The following is a 24270-nucleotide window of genomic DNA, read 5'->3' as shown; positions in this document are numbered from 1 at the left end:
CTAGATCGCCATTGTTGCTGAGATGGTGAACATGTTTCCTGTATTAGGCGAAAGTCTGGTGCAGCCTGGGTGATTAGAAAATCTCGAGCCATTTGGAACTTTTGGCCATAAAAAATTGTGTAAGCGAGGAAGCTTCAAAGGTTAATAAACAGCTAACGGATGGAGGACGAAATCAACGAAAAAAGCTTTTTGGATGACATCAATTTACACGAGTTAGATACTGCAATATTACAGCTTCGGTTACGTATACACCGTGTTTGATAGTGGGTGAAAATATAGCAAAGAGAAACAGTAAACAGATACTGCAATATTACAGATTCGGTTACGTATACACCGTGTTTGACAGTGGGTGAAAATATAGCAAAAAGAAACAGTAAACAGATACTGCAATATTATAGCTTCGTTGGCGTATACACCATGTTTAACAGTGGGTGAAAATATAGCAAAGAGAAACAGTAAACAGATACTGCAATATTACAGCTTCGTTGACGTATACACCATGTTTGACAGTGGGTGAAAATATAGCAAGGAGAAACAGTAAACAGATACTGCAATGTTATAGCTTCGTTTACGTATACACCGTGTTTAACAGTGGGTGAAAATATAGCACGGAGAAACAGTAAACAGATACTGCAATATTATAGCTTCGTTGGAGTATACACCATGTTTGACAGTGGGTGAAAATATAGCAAAGAGAAACAGTAAACAGATACTGCAATAGTATAGCTTCGTTGGCGTATACACCATGTTTGATAGTGGGTGAAAATATAGCAAAGAGAAACAGTAAACAGATACTGCAATATTATAGCTTCGTTGGAGTATACACCATGTTTGACAGTGGGTGAAAATATAGCAAGGAGAAACAGTAAACAGATACTGCAATATTATAGCTTCGTTGACGTATACACCATGTTTGACAGTGGGTGAAAATATAGCAAAGAGAAACAGTAAACAGATACTGCAATATTATAGCTTCGTTGACGTATACACCATGTTTGATAGTGGGTGAAAATATATCAAGGAGAAACAGTAAACAGATACTGCAATATTATAGCTTCGTTTACGTATACACCATGTTTGATAGTGGGTGAAAATATAGCAAAGAGAAACAGTAAACAGATACTGCAATATTATAGCTTCGTTGACGTATACACCATGTTTGATAGTGGGTGAAAATATAGCAAAGAGAAACAGTAAACAGATACTGCAATATTATAGCTTCGTTGACGTATACACCATGTTTGATAGTGGGTGAAAATATAGCAAAGAGAAACAGTAAACAGATACTGCAATATTATAGCTTCGTTGGCGTATACACCATGTTTGACAGTGGGTGAAAATATAGCAAGGAGAAACAGTAAACAGATACTGCAATGTTATAGCTTCGTTTACGTATACACCATGTTTAACAGTGGGTGAAAATATAGCAAAGAGAAACAGTAAACAGATACTGCAATATTATAGCTTCGTTTACGTATACACCATGTTTGAAGTGGGTGAAAATATAGCAAAGAGAAACAGTAAACAGATACTGCAATAGTATAGCTTCGTTGGCGTATACACCATGTTTGATAGTGGGTGAAAATATAGCAAAGAGAAACAGTAAACAGATACTGCAATAGTATAGCTTCGTTGACGTATACACCATGTTTGACAGTGGGTGAAAATATAGCAAGGAGAAACAGTAAACAGATACTGCAATATTATAGCTTCGTTGACGTATACACCATGTTTGACAGTGGGTGAAAATATAGCAAGGAGAAACAGTAAACAGATACTGCAATAGTATAGCTTCGTTGACGTATACACCATGTTTGACAGTGGGTGAAAATATAGCAAGGAGAAACAGTAAACAGATACTGCAATATTATAGCTTCGTTTACGTATACACCATGTTTGATAGTGGGTGAAAATATAGCAAAGAGAAACAGTAAACAGATACTGCAATATTATAGCTTCGTTGACGTATACACCATGTTTGATAGTGGGTGAAAATATAGCAAAGAGAAACAGTAAACAGATACTGCAATATTATAGCTTCGTTGACGTATACACCATGTTTGATAGTGGGTGAAAATATAGCAAAGAGAAACAGTAAACAGATACTGCAATATTATAGCTTCGTTGACGTATACACCATGTTTGACAGTGGGTGAAAATATAGCAAAGAGAAACAGTTATCCGCTTGTGATGTATTTGATACAGGTATCGAAGTTGCATTTTGCATCTTGAGTTTGCGAAATTCCCGTGACAGTTTATTAACTTTTTGATAACTTCTGTAATCGTTTGTGAAATACAATTTTCATGCCTTTACTTTCTTATTCAGCTTGAATTTATTATACGTGTGCTGTTTGAACGAAACGACGATACATCTTTCATCTCTATAATCACATACATGAATGAATTTCACTTCCATATATTTTTTAGAATTTTAAAATCAGTCCATATGAACAAAGTGTTGATTTTTGTGTCTGTTTAAATGATAAAATATGCTGTTCGTCATATAAAGAAATCAATTAGGGATCGTAAATGTTTTGGGCCAGATGTTTATTAAATACATTGCAAAGTGTCCGCTAAAATCTACTCGTCGCCACTCCCTTTCCAAATATTCATGACCTCTAACTTTTTTAGTCAATAAAAAATACTTTTAGGCATTTAAGACACCTCTTGCCGTACACAACCGTTTCAACATGAAAGTGCAAGTTTCACACTTGAATGGGTCTAAAGACATTTTATGTTAGCTTCTGGTAATTAAATGCGTGAGTGACTCACGCCAAACACAAGGACCCACTCACAGGTAACATATATACTATACGTGTAACGAAACGCGCCATCACTTGTCCAGAGAGTCTGTATAAATACTGGACATAATACCACGTTTGCCGGCGAAGAAGGGATTCTCGCCTCGCCTGAACACTGTTATATCAACAGCATACGAGTGTTACCTTTATGTCTAACTGAAAAACGATGACACATTCCCAGTATACAACTGTATGGGAGAAGTTCGACCTAACAAACGCAGTTTCAATGAATGTCTGAAGGCGTCGAGCAGAGACCCACTTGACACCTGTTGCATTGTTGAAGGTAAACAGAGGCAAATATGCATGCATATTATATGTGGTTGCCTTGAATGGTCTGCATTTCACACGCGTCCGCCAAAATTAACATTGAATGCACATTTGAAGAAGAAAAAGTATCTACACAACAAATCAGTAGAGGCTGTGAGCCATGTAGGTGAAACACTGTCATATGTAGCGTTAGAACACAAATGTATGCATGAATGCATGCATCCAAACTTTCGCCTCAGGATTTCGTGCTGAACCGTACATTCAGATCTACATTGTATATATGCTTGATGTGCTTGACGCGTTTCAGCTCTATACCGACAAGGGGGCGGTGGAGTAACCTAGTGGTTAAAGCGTTGGCTCGTGACGCCGAAGATCCTGGTTCGATTCCCCACATGGTTACAATGTGTGAAGCCCATTTCTGGTGTCCCCCGCCGTGATATTGCTGGCATATTGCTAAAAGCGGCGTAAAATCATACTCACTCACTACATTGTATATGCTTGATCTGCTTGACGTGTTTCAGCTCTATCCCGACGAACCAGTCTGAAAACCTGAAACGCTTGTATAAACCTTGCAGTGCTTCCGTTCGTCTGCAGCAACCCATGATTGTCGTAAATTTTTGATGCGTCAAACGGGATCAGATGGCAGGGTTCGTTGATATTGATGCTCGTCACCGTATCCCAGCTCATCGATGCTCAAAATACCTATCACCGGATTGCCTGGTCCAGATTCTCATTCCGATACCATACCTGTCTGGGTCGCGGCCTCGGCTAAGCCAACCCAATAGGTCGCGTAGGGTGCAGTCTCATTAACAGCAGATCAGAAGGGGAGCGAGAACTTAGATCTGATTTCGAGAATGCGTCAGATGAACCATGAGAAAACTTGGACCGCCCAATCTAACAGAAGGACGTGTCAGTTTTGGAGCCAGGCATCTGCCAACTTCCCTAAACGTTTCAGCTTCAACTCATCGCTTCGATTCGGAAACCTCGATTTGTACAAATATTAAACTATACTAACACAAATATTCCCTGGATAGCTCTCGCGTTAGGCTAAGATGAGATTAAGCGTATAGCCAATAATGGAGTGAGTGAGTTAAGTTTTACGCCGCACTCAGCAATATTGGGTATAGCAAATAATACGCAATGCGTGTAACGTATGTTATATTTGCGATTACATTTTTCTTTGAAGTACAGAACCTTGAACACATTCGTGACCAACTCGTGTTATTCCGGGACAAGCCGAATAGCGGTTACAGAAAGGGGCGAGTGGTGACGAATGCCTTGAACATTTTGGGGGTGCGTCCCCTGCGCAGTTGTTTTCATAAAATATAATGGAAAGGTTAGTAAGTAAGTTTAGAATTACGCCGCTTTTAGCAATATCACGGTGGGGGACACCAGAAATGTGCTGCACACATTCTACCCGTGTGGGGAATCGAACCCGGGTCTTCGGCGTGACGAGCGAAATCATGGAAGGAGCCCTGGGACTTTCTTCCTGAAAATGTGGTGATATTGTGCCTCATAGTCCAGACGTGTATCAGCATTATTGGGTGTATATATTTCAGGATCTGTATGACAGACTATGTAGATACCAAGGGCGAGAGAAGCTGTAATATCGCTGTGCCTCATGTAAGTCTAACTAAGGTGCTCCGTAGGAGTCAACAGTTTAACCACTTACGCTTCCCTCACCAGGGTAGGAGTGAGTGAGTGAGTGTGTTTTACGCGGATTTTAGCAATATTACAGCAACATCACGGCGAGGGACACCAAAAACTGGCTTCACACATTGTACCCATTTGGGGAATGCAACCGCGTCTTCTGCGTGACGAGTAAACGCTTTAACCTCTTCCCATTCAACACAACAAACACATCCAAACTAAGAGAAACGGTTTATTTACAATATTGCCATGATTTAGAAACATTGTAGTTTATACACTGATACCAGTAAAACAGTAACCTTGCACAGCCATCAAAACACACAACACACTCCAGGTAAATACTTACAACACAATAGTTTCAATGAAATGCTACAGCGACATGCATTTCCTCCAGAGTTGGGAGTTTCATCACTGAGAGTACAGCCAGTTGAAGAGTATACACTGATATGGCCACTTTCGTTTTATAAATGTATAAAAAGTTTTGAAATTTTTTACTTTTAGTATTGAAATCACATTCAATGCTTCAGTTTTGGTTTTTTTAAAATAGGAGGTGTTTATACCTCCCCAGTCATGTCCCGAACTGGGAACTGTGGTAAATAGAGAGTACCCCAAATCACAGAAAACAATGTTCGTTTCTAAACCTAGAGATATATGTTGAGCCAACCTGTTAAAAAGAATTACTCAATGGACAAACTGGCGCTGAACAACGATTTATGTGCAACAGATGAACATATCATCACTGAGTGTTAACAACAACAATGTTCACGATAAACAGTTTGGGACACTGAAACACAGTCAAGGGAGATAACTCTTGATAACCATCACGTCTTAAAATCTTGACTCCACTGTTACCACTTGTCTGTTATTGTCAAATGGATCTCTTTTATAAATTGCAAATATAAGAAACAGATTGTGTCTTTAGAAATTGCTCCAATGATGAAGAAACAAATTTTACGTTTCCTCAGGGATCAGTTTCAATGTAATGCCAGGCAGTGTTCCATAATAAAATGAACACAAAAACAAACATGAATTCTAAACTCAACAGCCACTGGCTGGGTCTGTTTCCTAAGCCATTCCCACAGACACTGCATCAATCCAACCACAACGATACACAAATGATCATGCACAATACTTCAAAGGTCTGTATACACCATACTCTACCATCTGCTGTGTGGATTACACACGACCACTTCTTAGTTGAGTCATGTTTGTTAATCAGTGAATCAAATTATGGCTCCAGCAAGAAAGAAACCAGCAATGTGTGTCCCATGAAAGCTAACATTTACATCACAAACACTGTAATACACCCTGCTACATGTGCAGGAGCCTTGCAGACATCTACTCTAAAAAACTGCTTTAGTATCAGGCAACAGTAGAGTTCACACATTTTGGGCTGTGGCTTAGTAACCAGCATTTTCCATTGGCCTATAAACAACATAAATAACTACATCCCATGAGTGAGTGAGTATGGTTATAAGCCGCTTTCAGCAACATTCCAGCAATATCACAGCGGTGGACACAAGAAATGGGCTTCACGCATTGTACCCATGTGGAGAATCGAACCCGGTTTTTCGACGTGACGAACGGATGCTTTAACCACTAGGCTACCCTACTGCCCCTACATGCCATGAAGCAGTATTTATAGCCTGATGAATATGGTGAACAAACCTGTGAACTATTGACCATGACAAGTAAGGTGAATGATCAGAGTGTACAAGTGCTGGATACCACAATAATTACTTCAACATTCATTCATAAATAGAGACACATAAGAAATGTACACTCCTGTGACGAACACTCCTCATACCAAGAAGAGGAAAATCTTTGTGATCCATTAGAACATGAAGCAGATGATCGGAGATTAAAGATGACACAAAAGGTGGTTATCTTTTCAACTCTGCTCCAAGAAATTGATGCCAGATTGAATTATACACACATACAACTGACAGAAAAACACAAATCTTTCTAATTAATTCTGGACATGGCAGGTATTGGATCACGCTGCTCCTGTATGGAGAAACATAGAAGACAACGCTGTCCTTATAGTCCTTACCATGCATAAAAGCATTGCATCTGTAATATTATTTTTCATTATTTTCACGCATACTGAAATTCTATCACATATTCAAATCGAAAAGTTCTGTCCTGTAAGCAACCTATCTGGATTTAATATATAAAACTAACATACTGGAACATATTTAAAAGAATATTAGCAAATTCTAAAAACAATATGGCACAAGATCTTTTAGTGAATATGCGGTTTCAGTGCTTTTTGACATTAAGAAGAAATCTTACCCTGCTTTGTTAAAATAAAATAATGAAATTTGAAAGTATTAAAACTATGTTAGCTCAAAGGTGGATATAGGGGCAAAGTTTCATGAAGGGATTAATTAATGTTTTGGTTATGGATTCCCACACAAAATATGACGGAGACATGAAGCGGGATGAAGCTTATTCATACATGCCCTTCTAACTTACTGGTAGTAACAGGGAAGGAAATCAACCAGAACTAGCTCTCACCATTCAACTAGATATAAATTAAATTGTCCTCAGTTGAATAGTAAGTAATAATCTCAAGTAAGTAATTTCCAATACACACCAAAGTGGATAAAAATTCTTACACAAAAGACAGCATCATATTCTCTGTTTAGCTTCAACTAATTGCATTAAGAATCAATCTTACCAACTATTTATTGTACACCATAGATCTACACATACAGGTCTCAAATATGAACACTATGAATTTTGACAAGCAATCAGCAATTACACAACTTTTTCACAGTCATAAAGTATTGTTGCAAGAGATGCACTCCCCTTTTAGCAATAAACAAGTGTCATAAAAACCTTTTGAAATAACATATAGAATTCTGTCTCTGCCTAAATGAGTGATACAATATGCCTAACAAATGGCTTAAACTCAAGACTTTCTCTTGGAACTTTGTTTAGATTTGATGGGTTTTCTTGCATCGCCACCGCCAAAGAAGTTGGTGAACATCTCGGACATGTCAGGCATGTTGGGCTTGGAGTTGAGGGCGCTCATCTGAGTCTGCATCTCCTGATAGAAATAAACATGATGCTTCAATTTCATTATAAAGAGTCGTAGTGCTGGAAGCTGGTACCACATAACATAAGGGTACTTTGGGAACAAACCATTCCTTAATGTTGTGTTCTGACATGCTCAATACCCACGGTCCGGGTCAGAATTGGTCTTACAACCTGTCATTGTCATAAGCTTGTCATAAGAGGCGACTGAGGGATCGGGTGGTCAGACTCGCAGACTTGGTTGACACATGTCATTGTATCCCAATTGTGGAGATCAATGCTCCTGCTGTTGCTCACTGGATTGTCTGGTCCAGACTCGATTATTTACAGACCTCCACCAGATAGCTGGAATATTGCTAAGTGCAGCGTTTAACAACAACAACAAAAACAGACATGCTCAAATCCATGAGATCCACTTCACATAAATGATGTGCAGGTTTGTCCTGATGGGGTGGTAGTGAACCGTATAGGGGCTGAATGAATATTTCACTTGTGAGGGCTAAAATGTCTACATTACTCATCAGGTTACAGCAATGGTAAATCCACAAATGACTGACCAGGAAGAGAACATAACATTCTAGGATCAAAATAAGATAGTCACACAACTCACATGGCTTGATACGCAAAAGATAATAGCATCAAGGCATATTTTGCTGCTTCCAGGGCCACCGCACTATAGAAAAGGATTCTTTTATATAGAGTTAAAACCCTGTCCCTGTGACAGTAAATATGTTGATACTAATTTTTTGGTGTTAAAAGCTAGAGTATCACCTGAGGTCCTGCAATATGATTTTCGTCCAAAACAGACTGATGATACCTCTGGTATCATCACATATTTACAACAAATGAGGAAATCCTTGAAACACATTTCTAAACATTCTTGCGAAATCCTTCGAAAATAATCAAAAATCAATCGAAAGAAGGATTAAAAATGATTATCAATTGTAAAAAACATATTTTCGATTAATCGGAATTTTGTTGTTTTTGTATAACACCCTTGAATGAAGTAAACTAACCATCAATTTTTACGAATATTCACGAACAAAGAAGCGCTCAACAATGCACATTGTAAAATTTTAACCACTTTTATTCTTTAATTACAATTCCAGTGTCTTTCTTGCATGCGTACATTTCATTGCATGACAGCATTAGTTATAAAACACCCAATTAATTAGAAAAAACTGGGGAAAAACCCTTAAAATTGGTGATTACATAAATGTACATTCAAAATGTATATATTTCGATTATAATTGATAATCGTTCACCACAATCCTCCAATAATCGATAGTGGATTTGGTTTCCGATTCCCAACACTCTTATCTCAACAACTTGCACTAACTGAATTTAAAAATACTAAAAATTACTATTGTAATGTGGAATTCCCATGTGGACAGCAGTTTTAGTACGAGTCTGAAATAGGAATTGATTTTTACCTTCTGTGTCTCAGGGTCAGCTGCATTCAGCATCTTTGGTAACACCATGATGAGAGCCAGGGGCAGCACCATTGTCAGAACCTGCAACACCATGTGTAATGTCTCAAAATAGTCACCATGGCAACAGTACATCAGATAATAATACACTGTCACAGCAGCTAAGTAGTGACTGAAGTGAAATAGATTCATAAGTCACATGTGTATAGAGTATGTCATGCCAAAGGCAAGGAAATGTTGTAGGCATGTTTTCATTATCACCATGATCATGAATATTCAAAATCAAAATTGTTACTGTTACAAGATTATTCTTTCCAGCAATATTATGTCATTCTGCAACTTTCATTTAAAATTCAATTACCCCGCAAGCATGTCAAGTTACCAAAAATGTTTATCATGGATAAATCACATGTCCTCTGTCATTCTTCAGAATGATATCTTCCTGTAAAAATCTAATATGTGGAAAGATAACTGCAACACAAGTTAAGATACAAGACCTAAAAGTTATTTCGCTGCCCATCATTTGTGAGTGGGTGAGTATGGTTTAATGCAGCGTTTAGCAATATTCCAGCAATTTCACGGCCGGGACACCAGAAATGGGCTTCACACCTTGTACCCATGTGGGGTATCGAATCCAGGTTTTCGGCGTGACGGACGAACACTTTAACCACTAGGCTACCCCACCCCATATGGTTAACTAACACAGATTAAGGGAGTGAGTTGGGTTTTACATTGCTGTTTGTAAAATTCCAGGGGGCACCAAACCTGACTCCCCACATTGTACCCATTGAGGACTGGAAGCATTACCTTTTTAAGTGAACACTTTAAACATGTTAAACCAGAACTCCACAAGAGTGGATCACAGTAAACATGAGAAAAAATCATAAATCTTGTCACCACCCTATCTTAATAATAGTTGATAACAAAAAAGCTAGTTAACACTGTATGTTAGTTATTAAATGAGTGATATTATCTTTCAATACGTCCAGCAGTGTCCACTGATCTTTACAAAGCTCACACCATATGCATGACATGGAACAGACAAGAAAATACAAAGTGAAAGTGACAAAATATACCATTGGGTGGAATAGGAAGTCCTGCACTCGCCACTGTTCTCTGGCCTGGAAGTAGTTAGCTTTGCCCCTTTCCCGGAACTCCAGGGGGTAGGGCATGGCCCTCACATTGTTAGGCTGTAGGTGGTTAACTTTTCGAGCCCGGATCTTTCCCTTTGATGTGATGTCTACTCGGGCTGCTTCAAACAGGTATGTGGGGTTGGCTATTTCCACAATGAAGGAACCGGAGGGTAAACCATTGACAACAAAAGAGCCATCGCTTCTGTTAAATAAGAATAGAAACTATTAGCATTCATCATATTCATAGGTATGATATATTCTGGTAACTTGCACAATAAATATGACATATCAAATGACAAAATCAAAGCCATATTCAAAACAATCATAGCCTTTGCCTCAGAGGAAAAGGAGAGGCAGGCCCAAAAACACCATGCGATGCGACCTCAATGGTGATTCACTTGGAACCAGCTGGAGAGGAAAGCCCAGGATCTGTTGTGGACAGCCTTTGAGGGGAGTCAGGCCTAAGAGAGTCTTTGCCTGCGTGCTTCAGCGTATTCAAATGATACATAGTTGTGCATGATTTTGCATTCACTCTGACGACAAGAATCTTATCGACCTGTTCAAGCCAACATTGAGCATTGTTTTCCCAATCAATCAATAACTAAGTATGATCAATTTCAGAGAAAGACAAACCCATCTCCAAACAACATAAACCTCGGCTAGAATGCACTTTACCGGGCGCAGCCCTCTTTGCTCCCTCCACGATCCTTAGGGTTAGGGTTTAGGGTTAGGGTATGGCACTCTTTACGATCCTTAGGGTTAGGGTTTAGGGTTAGGCACCCTTTACTATCCTTGGGAGTACTGCACTTTACCGGGCGCACTTTTTCAGATTAATTAGCGCTGCTGGGTTTCCCTAACCCTAACCCCTAACCCTAAGGATCGTAAAGGGTTTCTAACCCTAAGGATCGTAAAGGGTGCCTAACCCTAAGGATAGGGCTAGAATGCACTTTACCGGGCGTGCTATTGAAAAGGGGTGTTTAATTGGCAAGTTGTAAACCAGTTGCCTGTTATGTTTTATTCTGAGGTTTAGGGAGGGTTAAAGTGCATTCTAGCCAGGGTTAGTAAAGTTACCAGATAATGGATAGCGATCTCTTTGGGTCATTAAATCCCTTGTAATTTCGTGGAAAACTGTATATTTGTATTAAGTATCAACAAAAGAAACATCAGAGATGAAAGGCTTACGGTGAAAGCTAACTGATGTGTCGGTTGTAGCTCAAAAACAATAAGGAGACATAATGAAGCCATTTGCATTGACTCGGTTTACCTCAAATATGCGACGTAATCATCGCCGTCCACCAGGATCCGAGTGTTAGACATCCAGCTTTTATCGTGTGATGATAAAATTTCAACTTTCCCTTCTATTTTGAAATTGGAACTGCTGTTGGTTTCCACAACATCTGTGGAATGTACAAAACAGAGTACACAGCTGAAAACGACTAAACAGCACCAAGCATCCATGTTGGACATAACCGGAAGTGATGCATAGGGAGGGTTCGGCCGCTTATATCAAATTAAAACAAATGTGCGCAATACCCCTTTCTGTACCGCTAAAACTATAAACATATCATCACTGTACTCAAGATGTAAATCTAAGTGTTTGGGCTTAACCATGTAAGTCAGCATTGAACTGGGAACTTTTTGTTAGTGATACAGGTGTTTAAGGGGTCAACCGGAAGCACATGACGTTCGCTCTAATATTGATTGGTGTAGTTTATAAACTGAACAAATATCAAGTTGATTACATAACACACATGCTGCGCTTGCAATGCACCAGTGACAGTATGTAAACAAACAATGCCTCTGTTAATTGCATCCGTTGCTCAATATTGGTTCTTTTGATCTCAGCAATTTGTATCTTAGATCTCGAGTTCTTGATTGAAATTGTGTTTTCATTTACTGAGATTTGGCTCTTGTTACGCTTTGCTACGTGATATATATGAGAATTTGTGAATGCTTTGGCACTTACGAGACTGAATAAACAATATTATTAATCTGACAAAACAATTCCCCTTTAGGTTTCTTTCAACGGTAGACTTCTCTATAATAATGGCAACATTGTGGGTTGTTTTGATATTCATTTATATTAGATTTACATTTATTAAATGATCATTGTTTCAGGTGGTGCAGAACCTAGCCAAAGTATGTTCATCATGTCTTGGTGCACAATGCCATATATTATTTGAAAATATTGCACCTCAAGCAACTTCAAGCTAGCCTTCGCAAGCAGGTATGTATTTTAACATATTTAGTGGGTTTCTTTGATTGGCATTATAGAAGTTGAGGAGATGAAGAATGAGGACAATTTTTATGGATATACAGCTTCATTATTCTGCTCTTTGAATGGCATTTAGAAGTTATACACATATGGAAGAGAGTTTTTATGGATGTCAACTTCTTTGTTATACCTGAACACAACGTTTCGGAGTATATCCTTACACCTTCATGATACTACTCATTCACCTGATGAGTACCATGGCATGGTATAGGAATAGCACAGGTGAAATATTTTCAGTGTGCCCAGGTTGCACAACTAGAATTGTGAAAATAATACACACCATGATTCATTTCATGACAAATGCGATATATTTGACAAGCTAAAATGATTCAAAACTTAATAATGCACCTAATCAAACTGTTAATTTGTGGCACTGTCACAACTTTTTGAATGCATCGAAACAAGAAATCCCATTTTGGATGATAACATAGTTTGTGGTATAAATCCAGGACAAATGAAGTTGAACTATTCTTGCAGTCTTAATTAATAGTGTTCAGGAAATCCAGCTCTCAAGTGTACAGGTTTACATGATGTTTACTGATTTATTAAACAATGAATCGAAATGATGTTTCAATGTTTTAAGTTTCATTGGATCATCAAAAGGTATGGACACACTTACTTTCACAAAGGCATGCTTAAATTATCTGTCTGGTGTCTTATGGCATCCTTTGAAAAAAGTGCATTTCTGTCGAAGCCCATTAATGGTGCTAGATGCATTGGAAATTCTGTGTTAATGTCAAATGACACGTCTTTTACCCAAGAAGCTAAGGTCAGCTTCACCCATTGTTTCAGGTATGTCGGACAAGGTGGCCAACAGCAGGACAGGAGGACTTGATGGGGACGTGGAAGTGACTTCCAAAGCTGTGGAAGCTCACCCTACAACCACAAAGTCATGGCAGACGGTCAACAAACGTTTGTTGCCTGTGAAAGGATATTATTTTTTCTTCTTAGCAGGTGAATATGTTTGCACAGAGTGATTGTAAATGTCATGTCTCAGGTTGTAGTAAACAAATATGCTGATAACAAAGTGATGGAAGTAAGACAATGTTGATTTGGTCCTGGTCACTTTCTGTATATTTTAGTCGAAATGCCAACAACAAAACTGTTCTGAAACAAACTTAGATTTAGTGGTCCCTTCCAATATATGGTACATGTAGTTTACTGTATATTACCGATGGGGGCTAAATGGGATCTTCTAGGCCCCTTCCTCAAAGTGATGTTTTGTGAAGCCCATTTCAGGTATCCCCAGCCGTGGTATTGCTGGAATATTGCTAAAAACGGTGTAAAATCATACTCAGTCAGTCAGTCAGTGAGTCAAAGTGACTTTAGCTCCAAGACGATGGTAACGCTCATAATTTTACGCTGACTTAGGACAGTCATAGCACTAAGCTCACTGTGTGAAACAGGGATTGTTCTGTTTGTCGGGGGAGCTGGGGTTGTCTTGTGGGTAATTATGTGTCCCCGCTGTGATATTGCTGGAAGTGGCATAAATACTCACTCTTCCCTTCACCTCTGACCTCTGAATGTGAAATAATTTGTCCCTCATATCAGTTCAACTTCTTCTTTCAGCTGTCGGGGACCTGCTACCCTTCATCTCCATCTACATGAAACAACTCGGCCTGTCGTCTGGAGAAACCGGCATCATCTATGGAGTAATGCCTTTCATCGCCTTCTTCATCCGACCACTGATAGGAGCAATGGCCGACCGCCTGCGGAGACACACCCTGGTGTTAATGGCCTTCACCATACTGACGGGGATCCTGTACATGATGCTGTTGATCGTACCGGCCAAGCCTCACTACGAGGATGCAGTTCCTGTCAGGTTCAACATCCACTGCAATATCATAGACTCCTTCATCAAAGACTGCCAGGAGTACAGAGACAACAAGAATGAATGCAGGCTCACGTTGTCGGAATACGCCAATTTGACTTCAATGGAAAACGAATCTAAGAATGTATCTGACGGTTCATTGGGATATCAGATTCTTAACAATGGAAACACAAATGCAGTTTCGGATGACATCACATGCCGTGCCAAATGTGGGTTCTCAATGCCGGGAGCGTATGGATCGAAAGTTTGTTTTTCACGAGACATTTCTTCTTACCAGAACAGGAAGTGTGTGCCCTTGTGGGTTAGCTCAACATCAAATTCTTACCTTGAATTCAATTTGCTCAATGTATCTGATGTGATGATGCACGAAATACAAAAAGACAGAATCGCAGCCCCTTCACTGCATTGCCGTGACTACGACTTAAAATGGATGCAGTACAACGGTAAAACCTTCTACCAGATCACGTGTGACAAGGAAAGCGTTCTCCACTGCAATGCTCTCTGTGACAGGAATATTGCCAACAGGTGTTCTGTGAAGAAAGCAAAAGATTCATTTGGAAAGACATTCTGGGTATTTTTTGTTATCTACTTAATCGGAAACATAGCCTTTGCTCCTACATTCAGCCTTATTGACGCTATTGTGTATGACACTCTTGGTAAAGAGAGGCATCGGTGGGGATTTCAGCCCCTTTTTGGCACAATCGGTTTCGCACTTTTTGCAATTACTTCCACATTCATTATGGACACTGTGAAGACCAAGAAAGAAGAAGTTGACTTCTCATGGTCCTTTTACCTCTTTGGTATCCTCTGTCTAATAGCAGCAATTGATGCCAAGTTTCTCATAGTCACCCCTGATATATCCACAGGCAAGTTTCTCCGAAATATCTGCAAACTCTTCACATACTTCCACATTGTGGTGTACCTGTTTGTAGCCATGTTTTTCGGGATGTTGACAGGAGCCATCGAAGGATTCTTGTTCTGGTACCTCAAAGACCTTGGCAGCACTCAGATCACCCTTGGGTTATGTTTAGTGTTGAACTGTGTTTTTGAAGTGTTCTGTCTCTTTATATCAGGCTTTGTCATCAAGAAGATAGGTCATATTCCGTGTTTGTATTTGGCGTGCTTGGCCTATGCAGCTCGCTTCCTTGCATATTCCTTCCTCCAACAACCGTGGTATGTCATGCTGGTGGAGCCAGTCCATGGCATCACTTTCGGCATCATGTGGTCAGCTGTATCATCCTATGCTAGCATCATCGCACCTCCAGGCATGCAGGCAACCGTGCAGGGCCTTGTGGGAGGACTCCATTTTGGATTTGGTGAGTATTGTGGATGTGATTTGTTTTACAATATCTTTCTTCCAATAACTTTGGTGCAGGACAGCCCATTATTGTAGATGAGGTAGGTATGTGTGGGGGTGGGGTGGTCTAAAATGTTTTAAGATAGCTTTCTTTAGTTTGTTTCAAATAATACAGGTACTGTTGATGATGACACAGGGGTTTCAAGAGTTTATTGAAGTGAATCTGAAAAGCATAAGTGTTAACATGCATATGCCAGTTACAGTCATGCACTTTCAGTTAGCAATAGTATAATAGTTAACAGTCTAAGTAAACTTAGGCTCAGTATCTGCTATACTGAGTCTTAACAAACCCTAGTGGAAGGTTACGTCAACTAACCTTTTGAATTGACCAATCAGGACACAGCTTACCAAATTGTGAAAGTCAACATTTGAACTTTTACCTCAAAAACATTTGTACTTGACCGATTTCGAATGCTATTATCCGCATGATCACTTCCGACTGATACACAAGAGTGTAGTCGCTGAAAATAGCATTTTTGTCAATATTCCAGGATGGCATCTTGCAGAAATATAGCTAACAGTAATCATGTCATCAGAAACCCCTAAGCGTATATACTGCAGGTCAAATATCTGTGTTGTATGTGGATTTTCGTTTTTGCCATTTTGTAAGTCCCGGTGAACCCTACATAGTAGCCGTTGTCTGATTGGTTAAATCCATTCGGCCATCTCACGTTTGATTGGATGGTCATACATCGCTCAAAGATTAGCTGACATGACCTTCTACTAGGGTTTGTTAGACTCAGTACAGCAGTGTAATGAATAATACTGAGCTTAAAGTTTATTTAGACAGGAGTCAACAAAATCATGATATTGATTTCATTGAACCATTTCTCAAAATCTAACATATTTACAATTTCTTTTGTTATTTCCACTCAACAATGGTTTTATTAATATTAACTACAATTCAAATAACAAATGTTTGTTAGTATGTGTAGAACCACTCACACGTTGAAATTCAGCAGTATATTTGACAAATGCTGCAAAATTTAAAATTAAAAAGGTTCAGAATAATGTCTGCACAAAACGTTACTTTCTGCAAGATGTCTTCACTGAAAGGAAATTTCAACAAAATGTATTCATCCCGGGGAACCAGACTGGTCCATGTGTGAAGTATGCCATGATAAAGATTACCATGTCCATTTGTACTCTAACTGACTGACTGACTGAGTTTGGTTTTACGCCGCTTTTAGCAATATTCCAGCAACATCACGGCGGGGGACACCAGAAATGGGCTTCACACATTGTGCCCATGTGGGGACTCGAACCCGGGTCTTCGGCGTGACGAGCCAACGCTTTAACCATTAGGCTACCCCACCGCCCCCATTTGTACTCTAAACTAAAGTACTGTCGGAAATAGAAAAAAACTGTATTTTCTCATTTATCTCTACAATTTATGTAGTTGATATGTGCAAGTGTGAAATATCTGTTTAACAAAGTTCGGCCTAACTACAGTCTCAGTGGTAGGGACATAGGAAACGTAGAAAAAGGACTTTACTGAGGAGAGATTAGTGCAGAAATGAGCAATGCGGTTTTTTTGTAAGTCCAAAACGATATATTTAGAACAGACCATGGCCTTATGTAAATTAGTGTGCGACAATATTGTATTACAAAGGACACTTTTTAATGCCCAATTTGTAATTAGACGTAGCTTCATTTATAAACGATAGCTGGCGTAAAAAATAATAACTTTCATGCTGAAACTATTAAGGATGTAGCTACCATGGAGTCTCTCTGTCACTATAAAAAGAAACAGATAGCAAAACATGGACGGGGTGTCGCAGACGATCGTTGGGGTCGGGCTGGGGAATAGAGATATCAGCTAAGATGAGATAATCCTTTAGGGTAATTATACTGGGGAAGTACACGACATCTCATAGCAATTTACAAATAATATCCAGTCCTGTCGATCTTCGTGATCGGGTGGTTATGCCACCTATATATTGAGACATTTATTGAGACATTTAATACGATGCGTTTATATGGTTATCAGGTATCATACTCTTTTACATATCTCAACATAACCTTTATGAAAGAAAGACACGTAAGATGTTAATCAATAGATGAGGCATAGTCAACACACATGAAAAAGCACAAAATATCTTTGAGATGACCCCTTGGGCGCCTGTAGGCAGCACATGCATTTCATGCCAGGTGAGTCGACGGTCCGTAGTCATACCTTCATGCCTCATGTATGGTAGCCTGGGCTCCAGATAATTTTTCAACATCAGGAGTACATAGTCCTTACTTTTTCAATATAGGAGTACTGGAAAAATTTAAGAGTACATTTAGAGTACTGAATGGAACCTGGGTACCTCATGTTTCAGGTAAAGGTATCGGAAGTCTAATCACTGGGTACCTCTTCGAGCTTATCGGAGAGAGATGGACGTTCCGGGCGTTGTCCATATCAGCTGTGGTGCTGTTGATTGTATACTGTCTGCTGAACAAGTTTGTTTTGGAATATCCATCAGTGAAAGATGCAAGAGACGACACAACTGCTGAGGTGGAAGGTAAGGCAGAATTTGTTTACAACGTCATTACTTCTTGTTTAACTCAGCAATATTATAGCTATGTGACATCGACATTTATCACTAGACTACAACATATATCCACGGCATGACTCATGACATAAAACATGATGATGATGATGATGATGCAGTGATGAAATTGACGCTGATCTTGTGGTCTCTGGCTAGTAAAAATTCATCAGGACCACTAAATGATAAGTTTGCAGTGGTCCTGGTGGCCAGTGAATTTTGTATTGATAGTTAAGTAAACCTACAAATATCATTTTGGACCAGTGAAGTACAAACAGGACCACTAGTTATTGTCCACTCACTGGTCCTGTGATCTACTGGGAAATTTTGAAAGGTTTCTTTCCCTGTTCAGATGATGATGATGATGATGATGATGATGATGATGAAAGGATGTGTTGTACACCCGTAACTTTTTTTTAGAATACCCCATGTTTCCAGGTTGTATGATAAGAAAACACATTCTGATTGTCACTTTCTCAATCTGGTAAGCGACACTCTGACACTTCAATGTCTCATTGGAAGTCTTCAGATGATTGTGGTAGCTTTGAATGAGTTATGATTTTTGTAGAGAGTATTCTTGGAGTCATCTGCCTTGTTGCAAAAAGTGGCATAAGCCTAAGGGGACCGTTCATAATTTTGATGCATGGCGCATCGTCTTGGCAGTGATGTTTTATGGTGAAGCATGTACAATGTGAATGACCCCCTAAATATATTTACAAAATAAGTGACCCCTGCATGTCATGTATAAAATCAATGACCCCTCCCTTCCCATAATTTCTAAGCATAATTTTAAACATACTTTTATGTACAAAATTGCTGCCTCCCCTAGTACGTGTGTACAAAAGTGCTGCTCCCCAGACCAAAATGGATGGAACCCCTTAAAATAAATCATCACCCCCCTAGCCATAAATTATGAACGGTCCCTAATTTATTCATTTTGTCAGGTTACCATTTCTGACACAGACTGTTGGATTATGTAACTGAAATCCTGCAGCATATGGTCATTCACATCTGTCTGTGTGTCTGTGGTTATCATATTGATAGTTTAAACACACTGACTAATCTAGTTTCATCTCAAATTCTTATGTCATTGTTATATGTTTGATTCACCAGAAACAACAGAAGATGGCCTGTCTGCTGCTCAGGATCACCTGCTTAGTTCAGATCCCTCAGCCAATCAGGAGGAGTTTCAATCTGATGCAGCCAATGAGAAAAAAGTTCATGACCTCTAGACTGTTGACAGGAGCCTTCTGGGTGACAGTCTGTGTTCACAGAGTGAACTGTTGTGAAAAAGAATAAATTAAAGTTTTATAATAATCAACTCTGCCATGACAAATACATGGCACTAAGGCTGGATGATTATTTGAAAGATTTGTTTATTTTATTTAAACATTTAAATGATTTTGCATGAAAATATATTCCCGGAGAAAAATCATGACAGTTTGACCAAAGCTTATAAGTATTCTCTATTACATTTCATGACTGAAGTTTATTTTGTGAATGTATAACACTCGATGATCTCCTTACATAGGAATTAGAATGTTGGTAGGTAGTTGTTATTTTTGTTGAAAATGATTCATTTTGACAAGATAATTGTCATTTTTAAAGGATTAATATTATTCAATAATGAAACCAATTTTGCCAATACTACTTTGATTTTTATCAAAAATATTTGTTTTATTGTTTATAGTTTCAATATTTTAGATACATGTTATTGTTTTTCTAATCCAAGGGAGGTAATGTCAAATGGAATTTCTAATCAGCCAATCAGTGTCAAACAGTTAGATACTTGACGTGAGTAATCATTCTGAGCAGTATATCTTGGTTCCTGTATCAGCAAATCAATGATAAACAGGCAGTTCTGAATGCAAAGTGATAAAGGTGATTTTCTTATTTTGTCCTAGAAATAATATATACCCTGAGCACATCTGCACCCAAAAGGGTGGATATCAAACTCACCTTTATGACTTCTTTGTTTTCTTTTGTTACGGAAAGAAAGAAAGAATGTTAATTGAACTGTTTTGGAAATCTGAGATCTGATTGGCCAAAGAATCCACACATCCCTCATTTTAGTTTGATGTTCAATGTCAACACAGGTGCACTTGATTCATGGCGTGTCCAGATTTTCACTCACAGAGGTTTCATATCAGAGTACAAGATCTTGTTCTGATTATTAGGATTTCAAAGTAGAAAATAGATGGCATTGAACATTGACAGTATTAACTGTTTTCAACCAGTCACTGTTTTTGAACAAAAGGTCATATGTGTGCTGTAATTTTATATGACTTGTGTTGAAATCTGTGTAATCAGTAACTGTTACAATGTGTCATATTCCTTGCTACTTTACACCTGAGGCAATGCTTGGCACTACTACCCTCTATATACCTGTGCTGGTCCACTTGCACATAGCAATTCTTGTGCTAATAAAACTGTTTTATGCCTGTGTTCATGTATAGGGGTTAGTTGTTTTGATCTAAGGCCATGTTATCTCTGAATTAATGTATGGGAGTTAGGGTAGGTTTTGTTTTTATCTAAGGCCATGCTATCTCTGACCTAATGTATGGGAGTTAGGGTAGGTTTTGTTTTTATCCAAGGCCATGCTATCTCTGACCTAATGTATGGGAGTTAGGACATTGTTTGGTTTTTTCTAAAGCCATGTTATCTCTGACTTAATATATGGGAGTTAGGACAGGGTTTGTTTTTTTCTGAGGCCATGTTATCTCTGAATTAATGTGGGGAGTTAGGGTGAGTTTCGTTTTTATCTAAGGCCATGTTATCTCTGACCTAATGTATGGGAGTTAGGACATTGTTTTTGTTTTTTCTAAAGCCATGTTATCTCTGACTTAATGTGTGGGAGTTAGGATAGTTTTTTATTGTCTAAAGCTATGCTGTCTCTGACTTAATGTATGGGAATTAGGGTAGGTTTGTCACATGTCTAACCACAGGTCTGGGTAGATCTATGGATACCCGGGGTGTACTTAGAGGCCAGCCAATGACTCAAGTTACCTTCCCAGCCCTAGTGACATCAATCAACAGTTGTGTGTGGGGACTTTCTTAGGACTTTTGTATTTTCTTACTGTTCAGTGTTTTATTTGTTCACGTAACATCTCATGTTCACAATGATTGTGTTCTGGTTGTGAGTTCTCCTGAAGAGTCCATTTTTATCTATATGCATACAAAGCCTTGTTATTTCCTGTCAAGAACATCTCACATGTACATGCTCAAAATACAAATGTTTTAGTTTCAATCATCATGTGTTTGGATACGAAATTCATGAGCATTTCTTGTCAGGTCATTCATGATGGTAATATGTCTAAAATAGTTTACATATCAAGACCTGTGTTGAGATTTGTTTACAGGGACATGACCTTTCTGTAGAATTGGTCTTCCTTTGCTTAAATCATATCACAATCTTATTTTATAATTGTCTGTTATAACACTAGTGGCCAGCACATATATGCTACCACAGTTTACTGTGTGGAGTTGCCTACCCTGTCCATTGCAGGATTTGCTGATCATGGGTTCAAAACAGAGGTACAGCTTGATCCTAAAATGTTAGAGATTTTTTTACCTGCATCACTTTAAGCACATATAGCTGACAGACTTGTCATGCCCACCACTTTTGATCCCAGATTCTGCTGTTGATTCATGTTTACTGAACAACAATTTTATGTTTGTTTTTCATTGTACTTGTTGTTTGCATAATACAAAGTGTGTTTTTTAATTACTTGGTTGACAGATCTGCTAGCTGTAATACTTTACCAATGTGGATCTTGTTGACATGTTCCTATAATTATTGCAGAGCTGGCAACACATTAGTAGGCCAGTAAGGAAGGGAAGTAACTCTGTTATTTCGGGAACATTTTCTCTCTGATTATACATTTTCTTTAATCCTCTCTGACAAAATTCATTTGAGCACTTAAAAGAGACCTTGTTGTTTTTATGCTTTTGTTAATTTTGTTCCAACACAATGCCAAATATCAGTGTTCATGCCAGATACTCAACTGACGATTTTGTGTTTCAAAACTAATTGTTTGTACTGGATTACTTTATCTGTTTAATTTTTTGTTACCTTATATAAAGTGTTCATATTTCCAGTTCTTTTGATTTGCTGTCAAAGGAAATCATATTTTGTGTTTGTGTTCCCTAATGCAGAAAAGAATGAGGTTGCTCCCTTTAATGGAATTTAATGGCTGGTAACAGTGTGGATGGGGCTTGTGTGGAATTCTAGTGCTGACCATTGTTGCAGATTTTTCTGTTAATCGGAACAAACGTGTCAAAGATACAGTCAGACCCCATTGTGATGAAGTTGAAGGGACCGACATAAATTCTTCAAGTTATCCGATGTTCGACACAACCACAAATTGATGACGAAGTAAGGAATACAGAGCTCTTACTTTGAGCTTCCATAAGTTTAATACATTGACACAACAGCGTTTGACTGTATTAATGTTTACTTATGTATCAATAAACATTGACATATTTCTGATTTAATTCAAGTATAAACATTAAGTCAGATGTGCAGACTTTGCATTAAATTAAACAGGGTTGTTGTTATTTTGTTCTACCTCAAAAAACATATTTTGTCAATTACTTATTACAACTTTGAGTTTATATAATACTTTTTAGAAATTAAGTATCAGCATTGGTACATAGTATAGTCTGTGATAAAGATATTTGATATATACCAGTACAGGGCTTGGTTTAAGCATTTAGAACTGCCTAAGTGGCATTTAGAACTTGCACTGGTGCACCCTGAAACTGACAAATGCACCTTGATATTTCTACCAACTTGCACTAGGTGCATGTTACTATTTTGATCTTATCAGACCCAGAATATTTTTGTTATTATAATGTTCTACATCAAAAATACCAGAACTGAAGCTTTACATACAAATATATACTGAGCATCAGGTGCAACATGTTATTACCTGCTGCAACAAGGTTATTACCTAAGGTTGCACCGACTGGAAATTGAGATGTGTGGTTGTTGCGAAGATGTTTGTTGTTTTGTTTTTGTATTGTATTGTTATAAGTCAGAGGAATATTGTTGAACATATGGTTGTTGCAAATGGGAGTCTTACATGGCATTTTTGAGCAGGCTTCTATAGAATAATATTACTGTGTATCTTTTAGTTTTATTCTGTCATCTGTATATGAGATTTTAATCATTTTGCGAATCTTATTCCCATTCCAGTGAATCAGTGATGTAACGTGTAATTTTGATGAATGAATGAATGTTTATTTAGACCAAAGGTCACTCATTTATACATTCAATAATGATTTAACATGATGAACATAGTATGTATGATAAATCTAAGACGAGAGTCAGACTCCTTGTTTTTGTAGGCAATAATAAGTATCTTTATAGTTAATATTTTTGTCTAAGAGTTTTTCAGAGTGACGTTTTTGCATTTGAACACCCAGCTTCAGACCAAAAATTGTGCGTGTTGAAAGACCGAGACCAGATTATTTCAATTAGTTTCTATTTCTGTACTGATGGATTTCATTAATATCTTGGTTCCACAAAGTTTTTCATTCCAACTGAAAACCCAGAGTTTCCAATAAATTATTAGTTTTCTTAATGTTGTCGTTTTTGAAAAATGTTTTAGAAATGCGACATTTATCATCTTCTAAAAAAATGATCTGGTTTATTTCTAGCTGACCCAAAGATTTTGAGACAAAACATGTCCGTAAACCAACTAATAGAGCAGCAAAGGATTAAGGCTGGTGACAATAGTGTATGGCCTTCAGATTCCAGGTTGTTACAACACAGTTGATTGTTGATGAGGTAATTTCTCATGTTTACATGTGACCACATCCTTGTTGTTTTATCATAGGACAAACTATCTCACGATGTGTATGTATTCTTGGTTTTATATAGCACACCCCAACTTCCATTTGATTTATACTATTCAAAAGAGTTAAGGAACATCCCTGGCCATGACAG

General features: G+C 38.3%; 2 protein-coding genes across 2 annotated transcripts; one reads left to right on the top strand and one right to left on the bottom strand.

Moving 5' to 3' along the window:
* Window positions 1-4937: 4937 nt before the first annotated feature.
* LOC124252870 (ER membrane protein complex subunit 7-like) lies at window positions 4938-11802 on the bottom strand. The gene is made up of 4 exons (XM_046686542.1): window positions 11588-11802; window positions 10267-10525; window positions 9194-9274; window positions 4938-7773 (listed from the first exon to the last, which is right to left on the bottom strand). The coding sequence occupies exons 1-4, from the start codon at window positions 11788-11790 to the stop codon at window positions 7636-7638; spliced, it is 681 nt and encodes a 226-aa protein (XP_046542498.1). The 5' UTR covers window positions 11791-11802; the 3' UTR covers window positions 4938-7635.
* A 197-nt stretch (window positions 11803-11999) lies between these two features.
* Window positions 12000-19933, top strand: LOC124252879 (major facilitator superfamily domain-containing protein 6-like). Its single transcript, XM_046686554.1, has 6 exons — window positions 12000-12102; window positions 12442-12550; window positions 13391-13552; window positions 14168-15745; window positions 18111-18293; window positions 19434-19933. The coding sequence occupies exons 3-6, from the start codon at window positions 13393-13395 to the stop codon at window positions 19550-19552; spliced, it is 2040 nt and encodes a 679-aa protein (XP_046542510.1). The 5' UTR covers window positions 12000-12102; window positions 12442-12550; window positions 13391-13392; the 3' UTR covers window positions 19553-19933.
* The last annotated feature ends 4337 nt before the right edge of the window (window positions 19934-24270 follow it).

This window comes from Haliotis rubra, unplaced genomic scaffold (assembly GCF_003918875.1).
Source record: "Haliotis rubra isolate DU_JTF1 unplaced genomic scaffold, ASM391887v1 Scf528, whole genome shotgun sequence".
In the NCBI taxonomy this organism is placed as follows: Eukaryota; Metazoa; Mollusca; class Gastropoda; order Lepetellida; family Haliotidae; genus Haliotis; species Haliotis rubra.
This window is presented reverse-complemented; position numbering and strand designations above follow the sequence as displayed.

Coding starts and splice junctions, on each gene's coding strand:
- LOC124252879 (XM_046686554.1), top strand. CDS start 13,393: ATGTCGGACAAGGTGGCCAACAGCAGGACAGGAGGACTTGATGGGGAC. Junction 13,553..14,167: donor TTATTTTTTCTTCTTAGCAG/GTGAATATGTTT, acceptor TTCTTCTTTCAG/CTGTCGGGGACCTGCTACCC. Junction 18,294..19,433: donor CACAACTGCTGAGGTGGAAG/GTAAGGCAGAAT, acceptor TTGATTCACCAG/AAACAACAGAAGATGGCCTG.
- LOC124252870 (XM_046686542.1), bottom strand. CDS start 11,790: ATGTCCAACATGGATGCTTGGTGCTGTTTAGTCGTTTTCAGCTGTGTA. Junction 10,526..11,587: donor GATTACGTCGCATATTTGAG/GTAAACCGAGTC, acceptor CTTATTTAACAG/AAGCGATGGCTCTTTTGTTG. Junction 7,774..9,193: donor CTGACCCTGAGACACAGAAG/GTAAAAATCAAT, acceptor TATTTCTATCAG/GAGATGCAGACTCAGATGAG.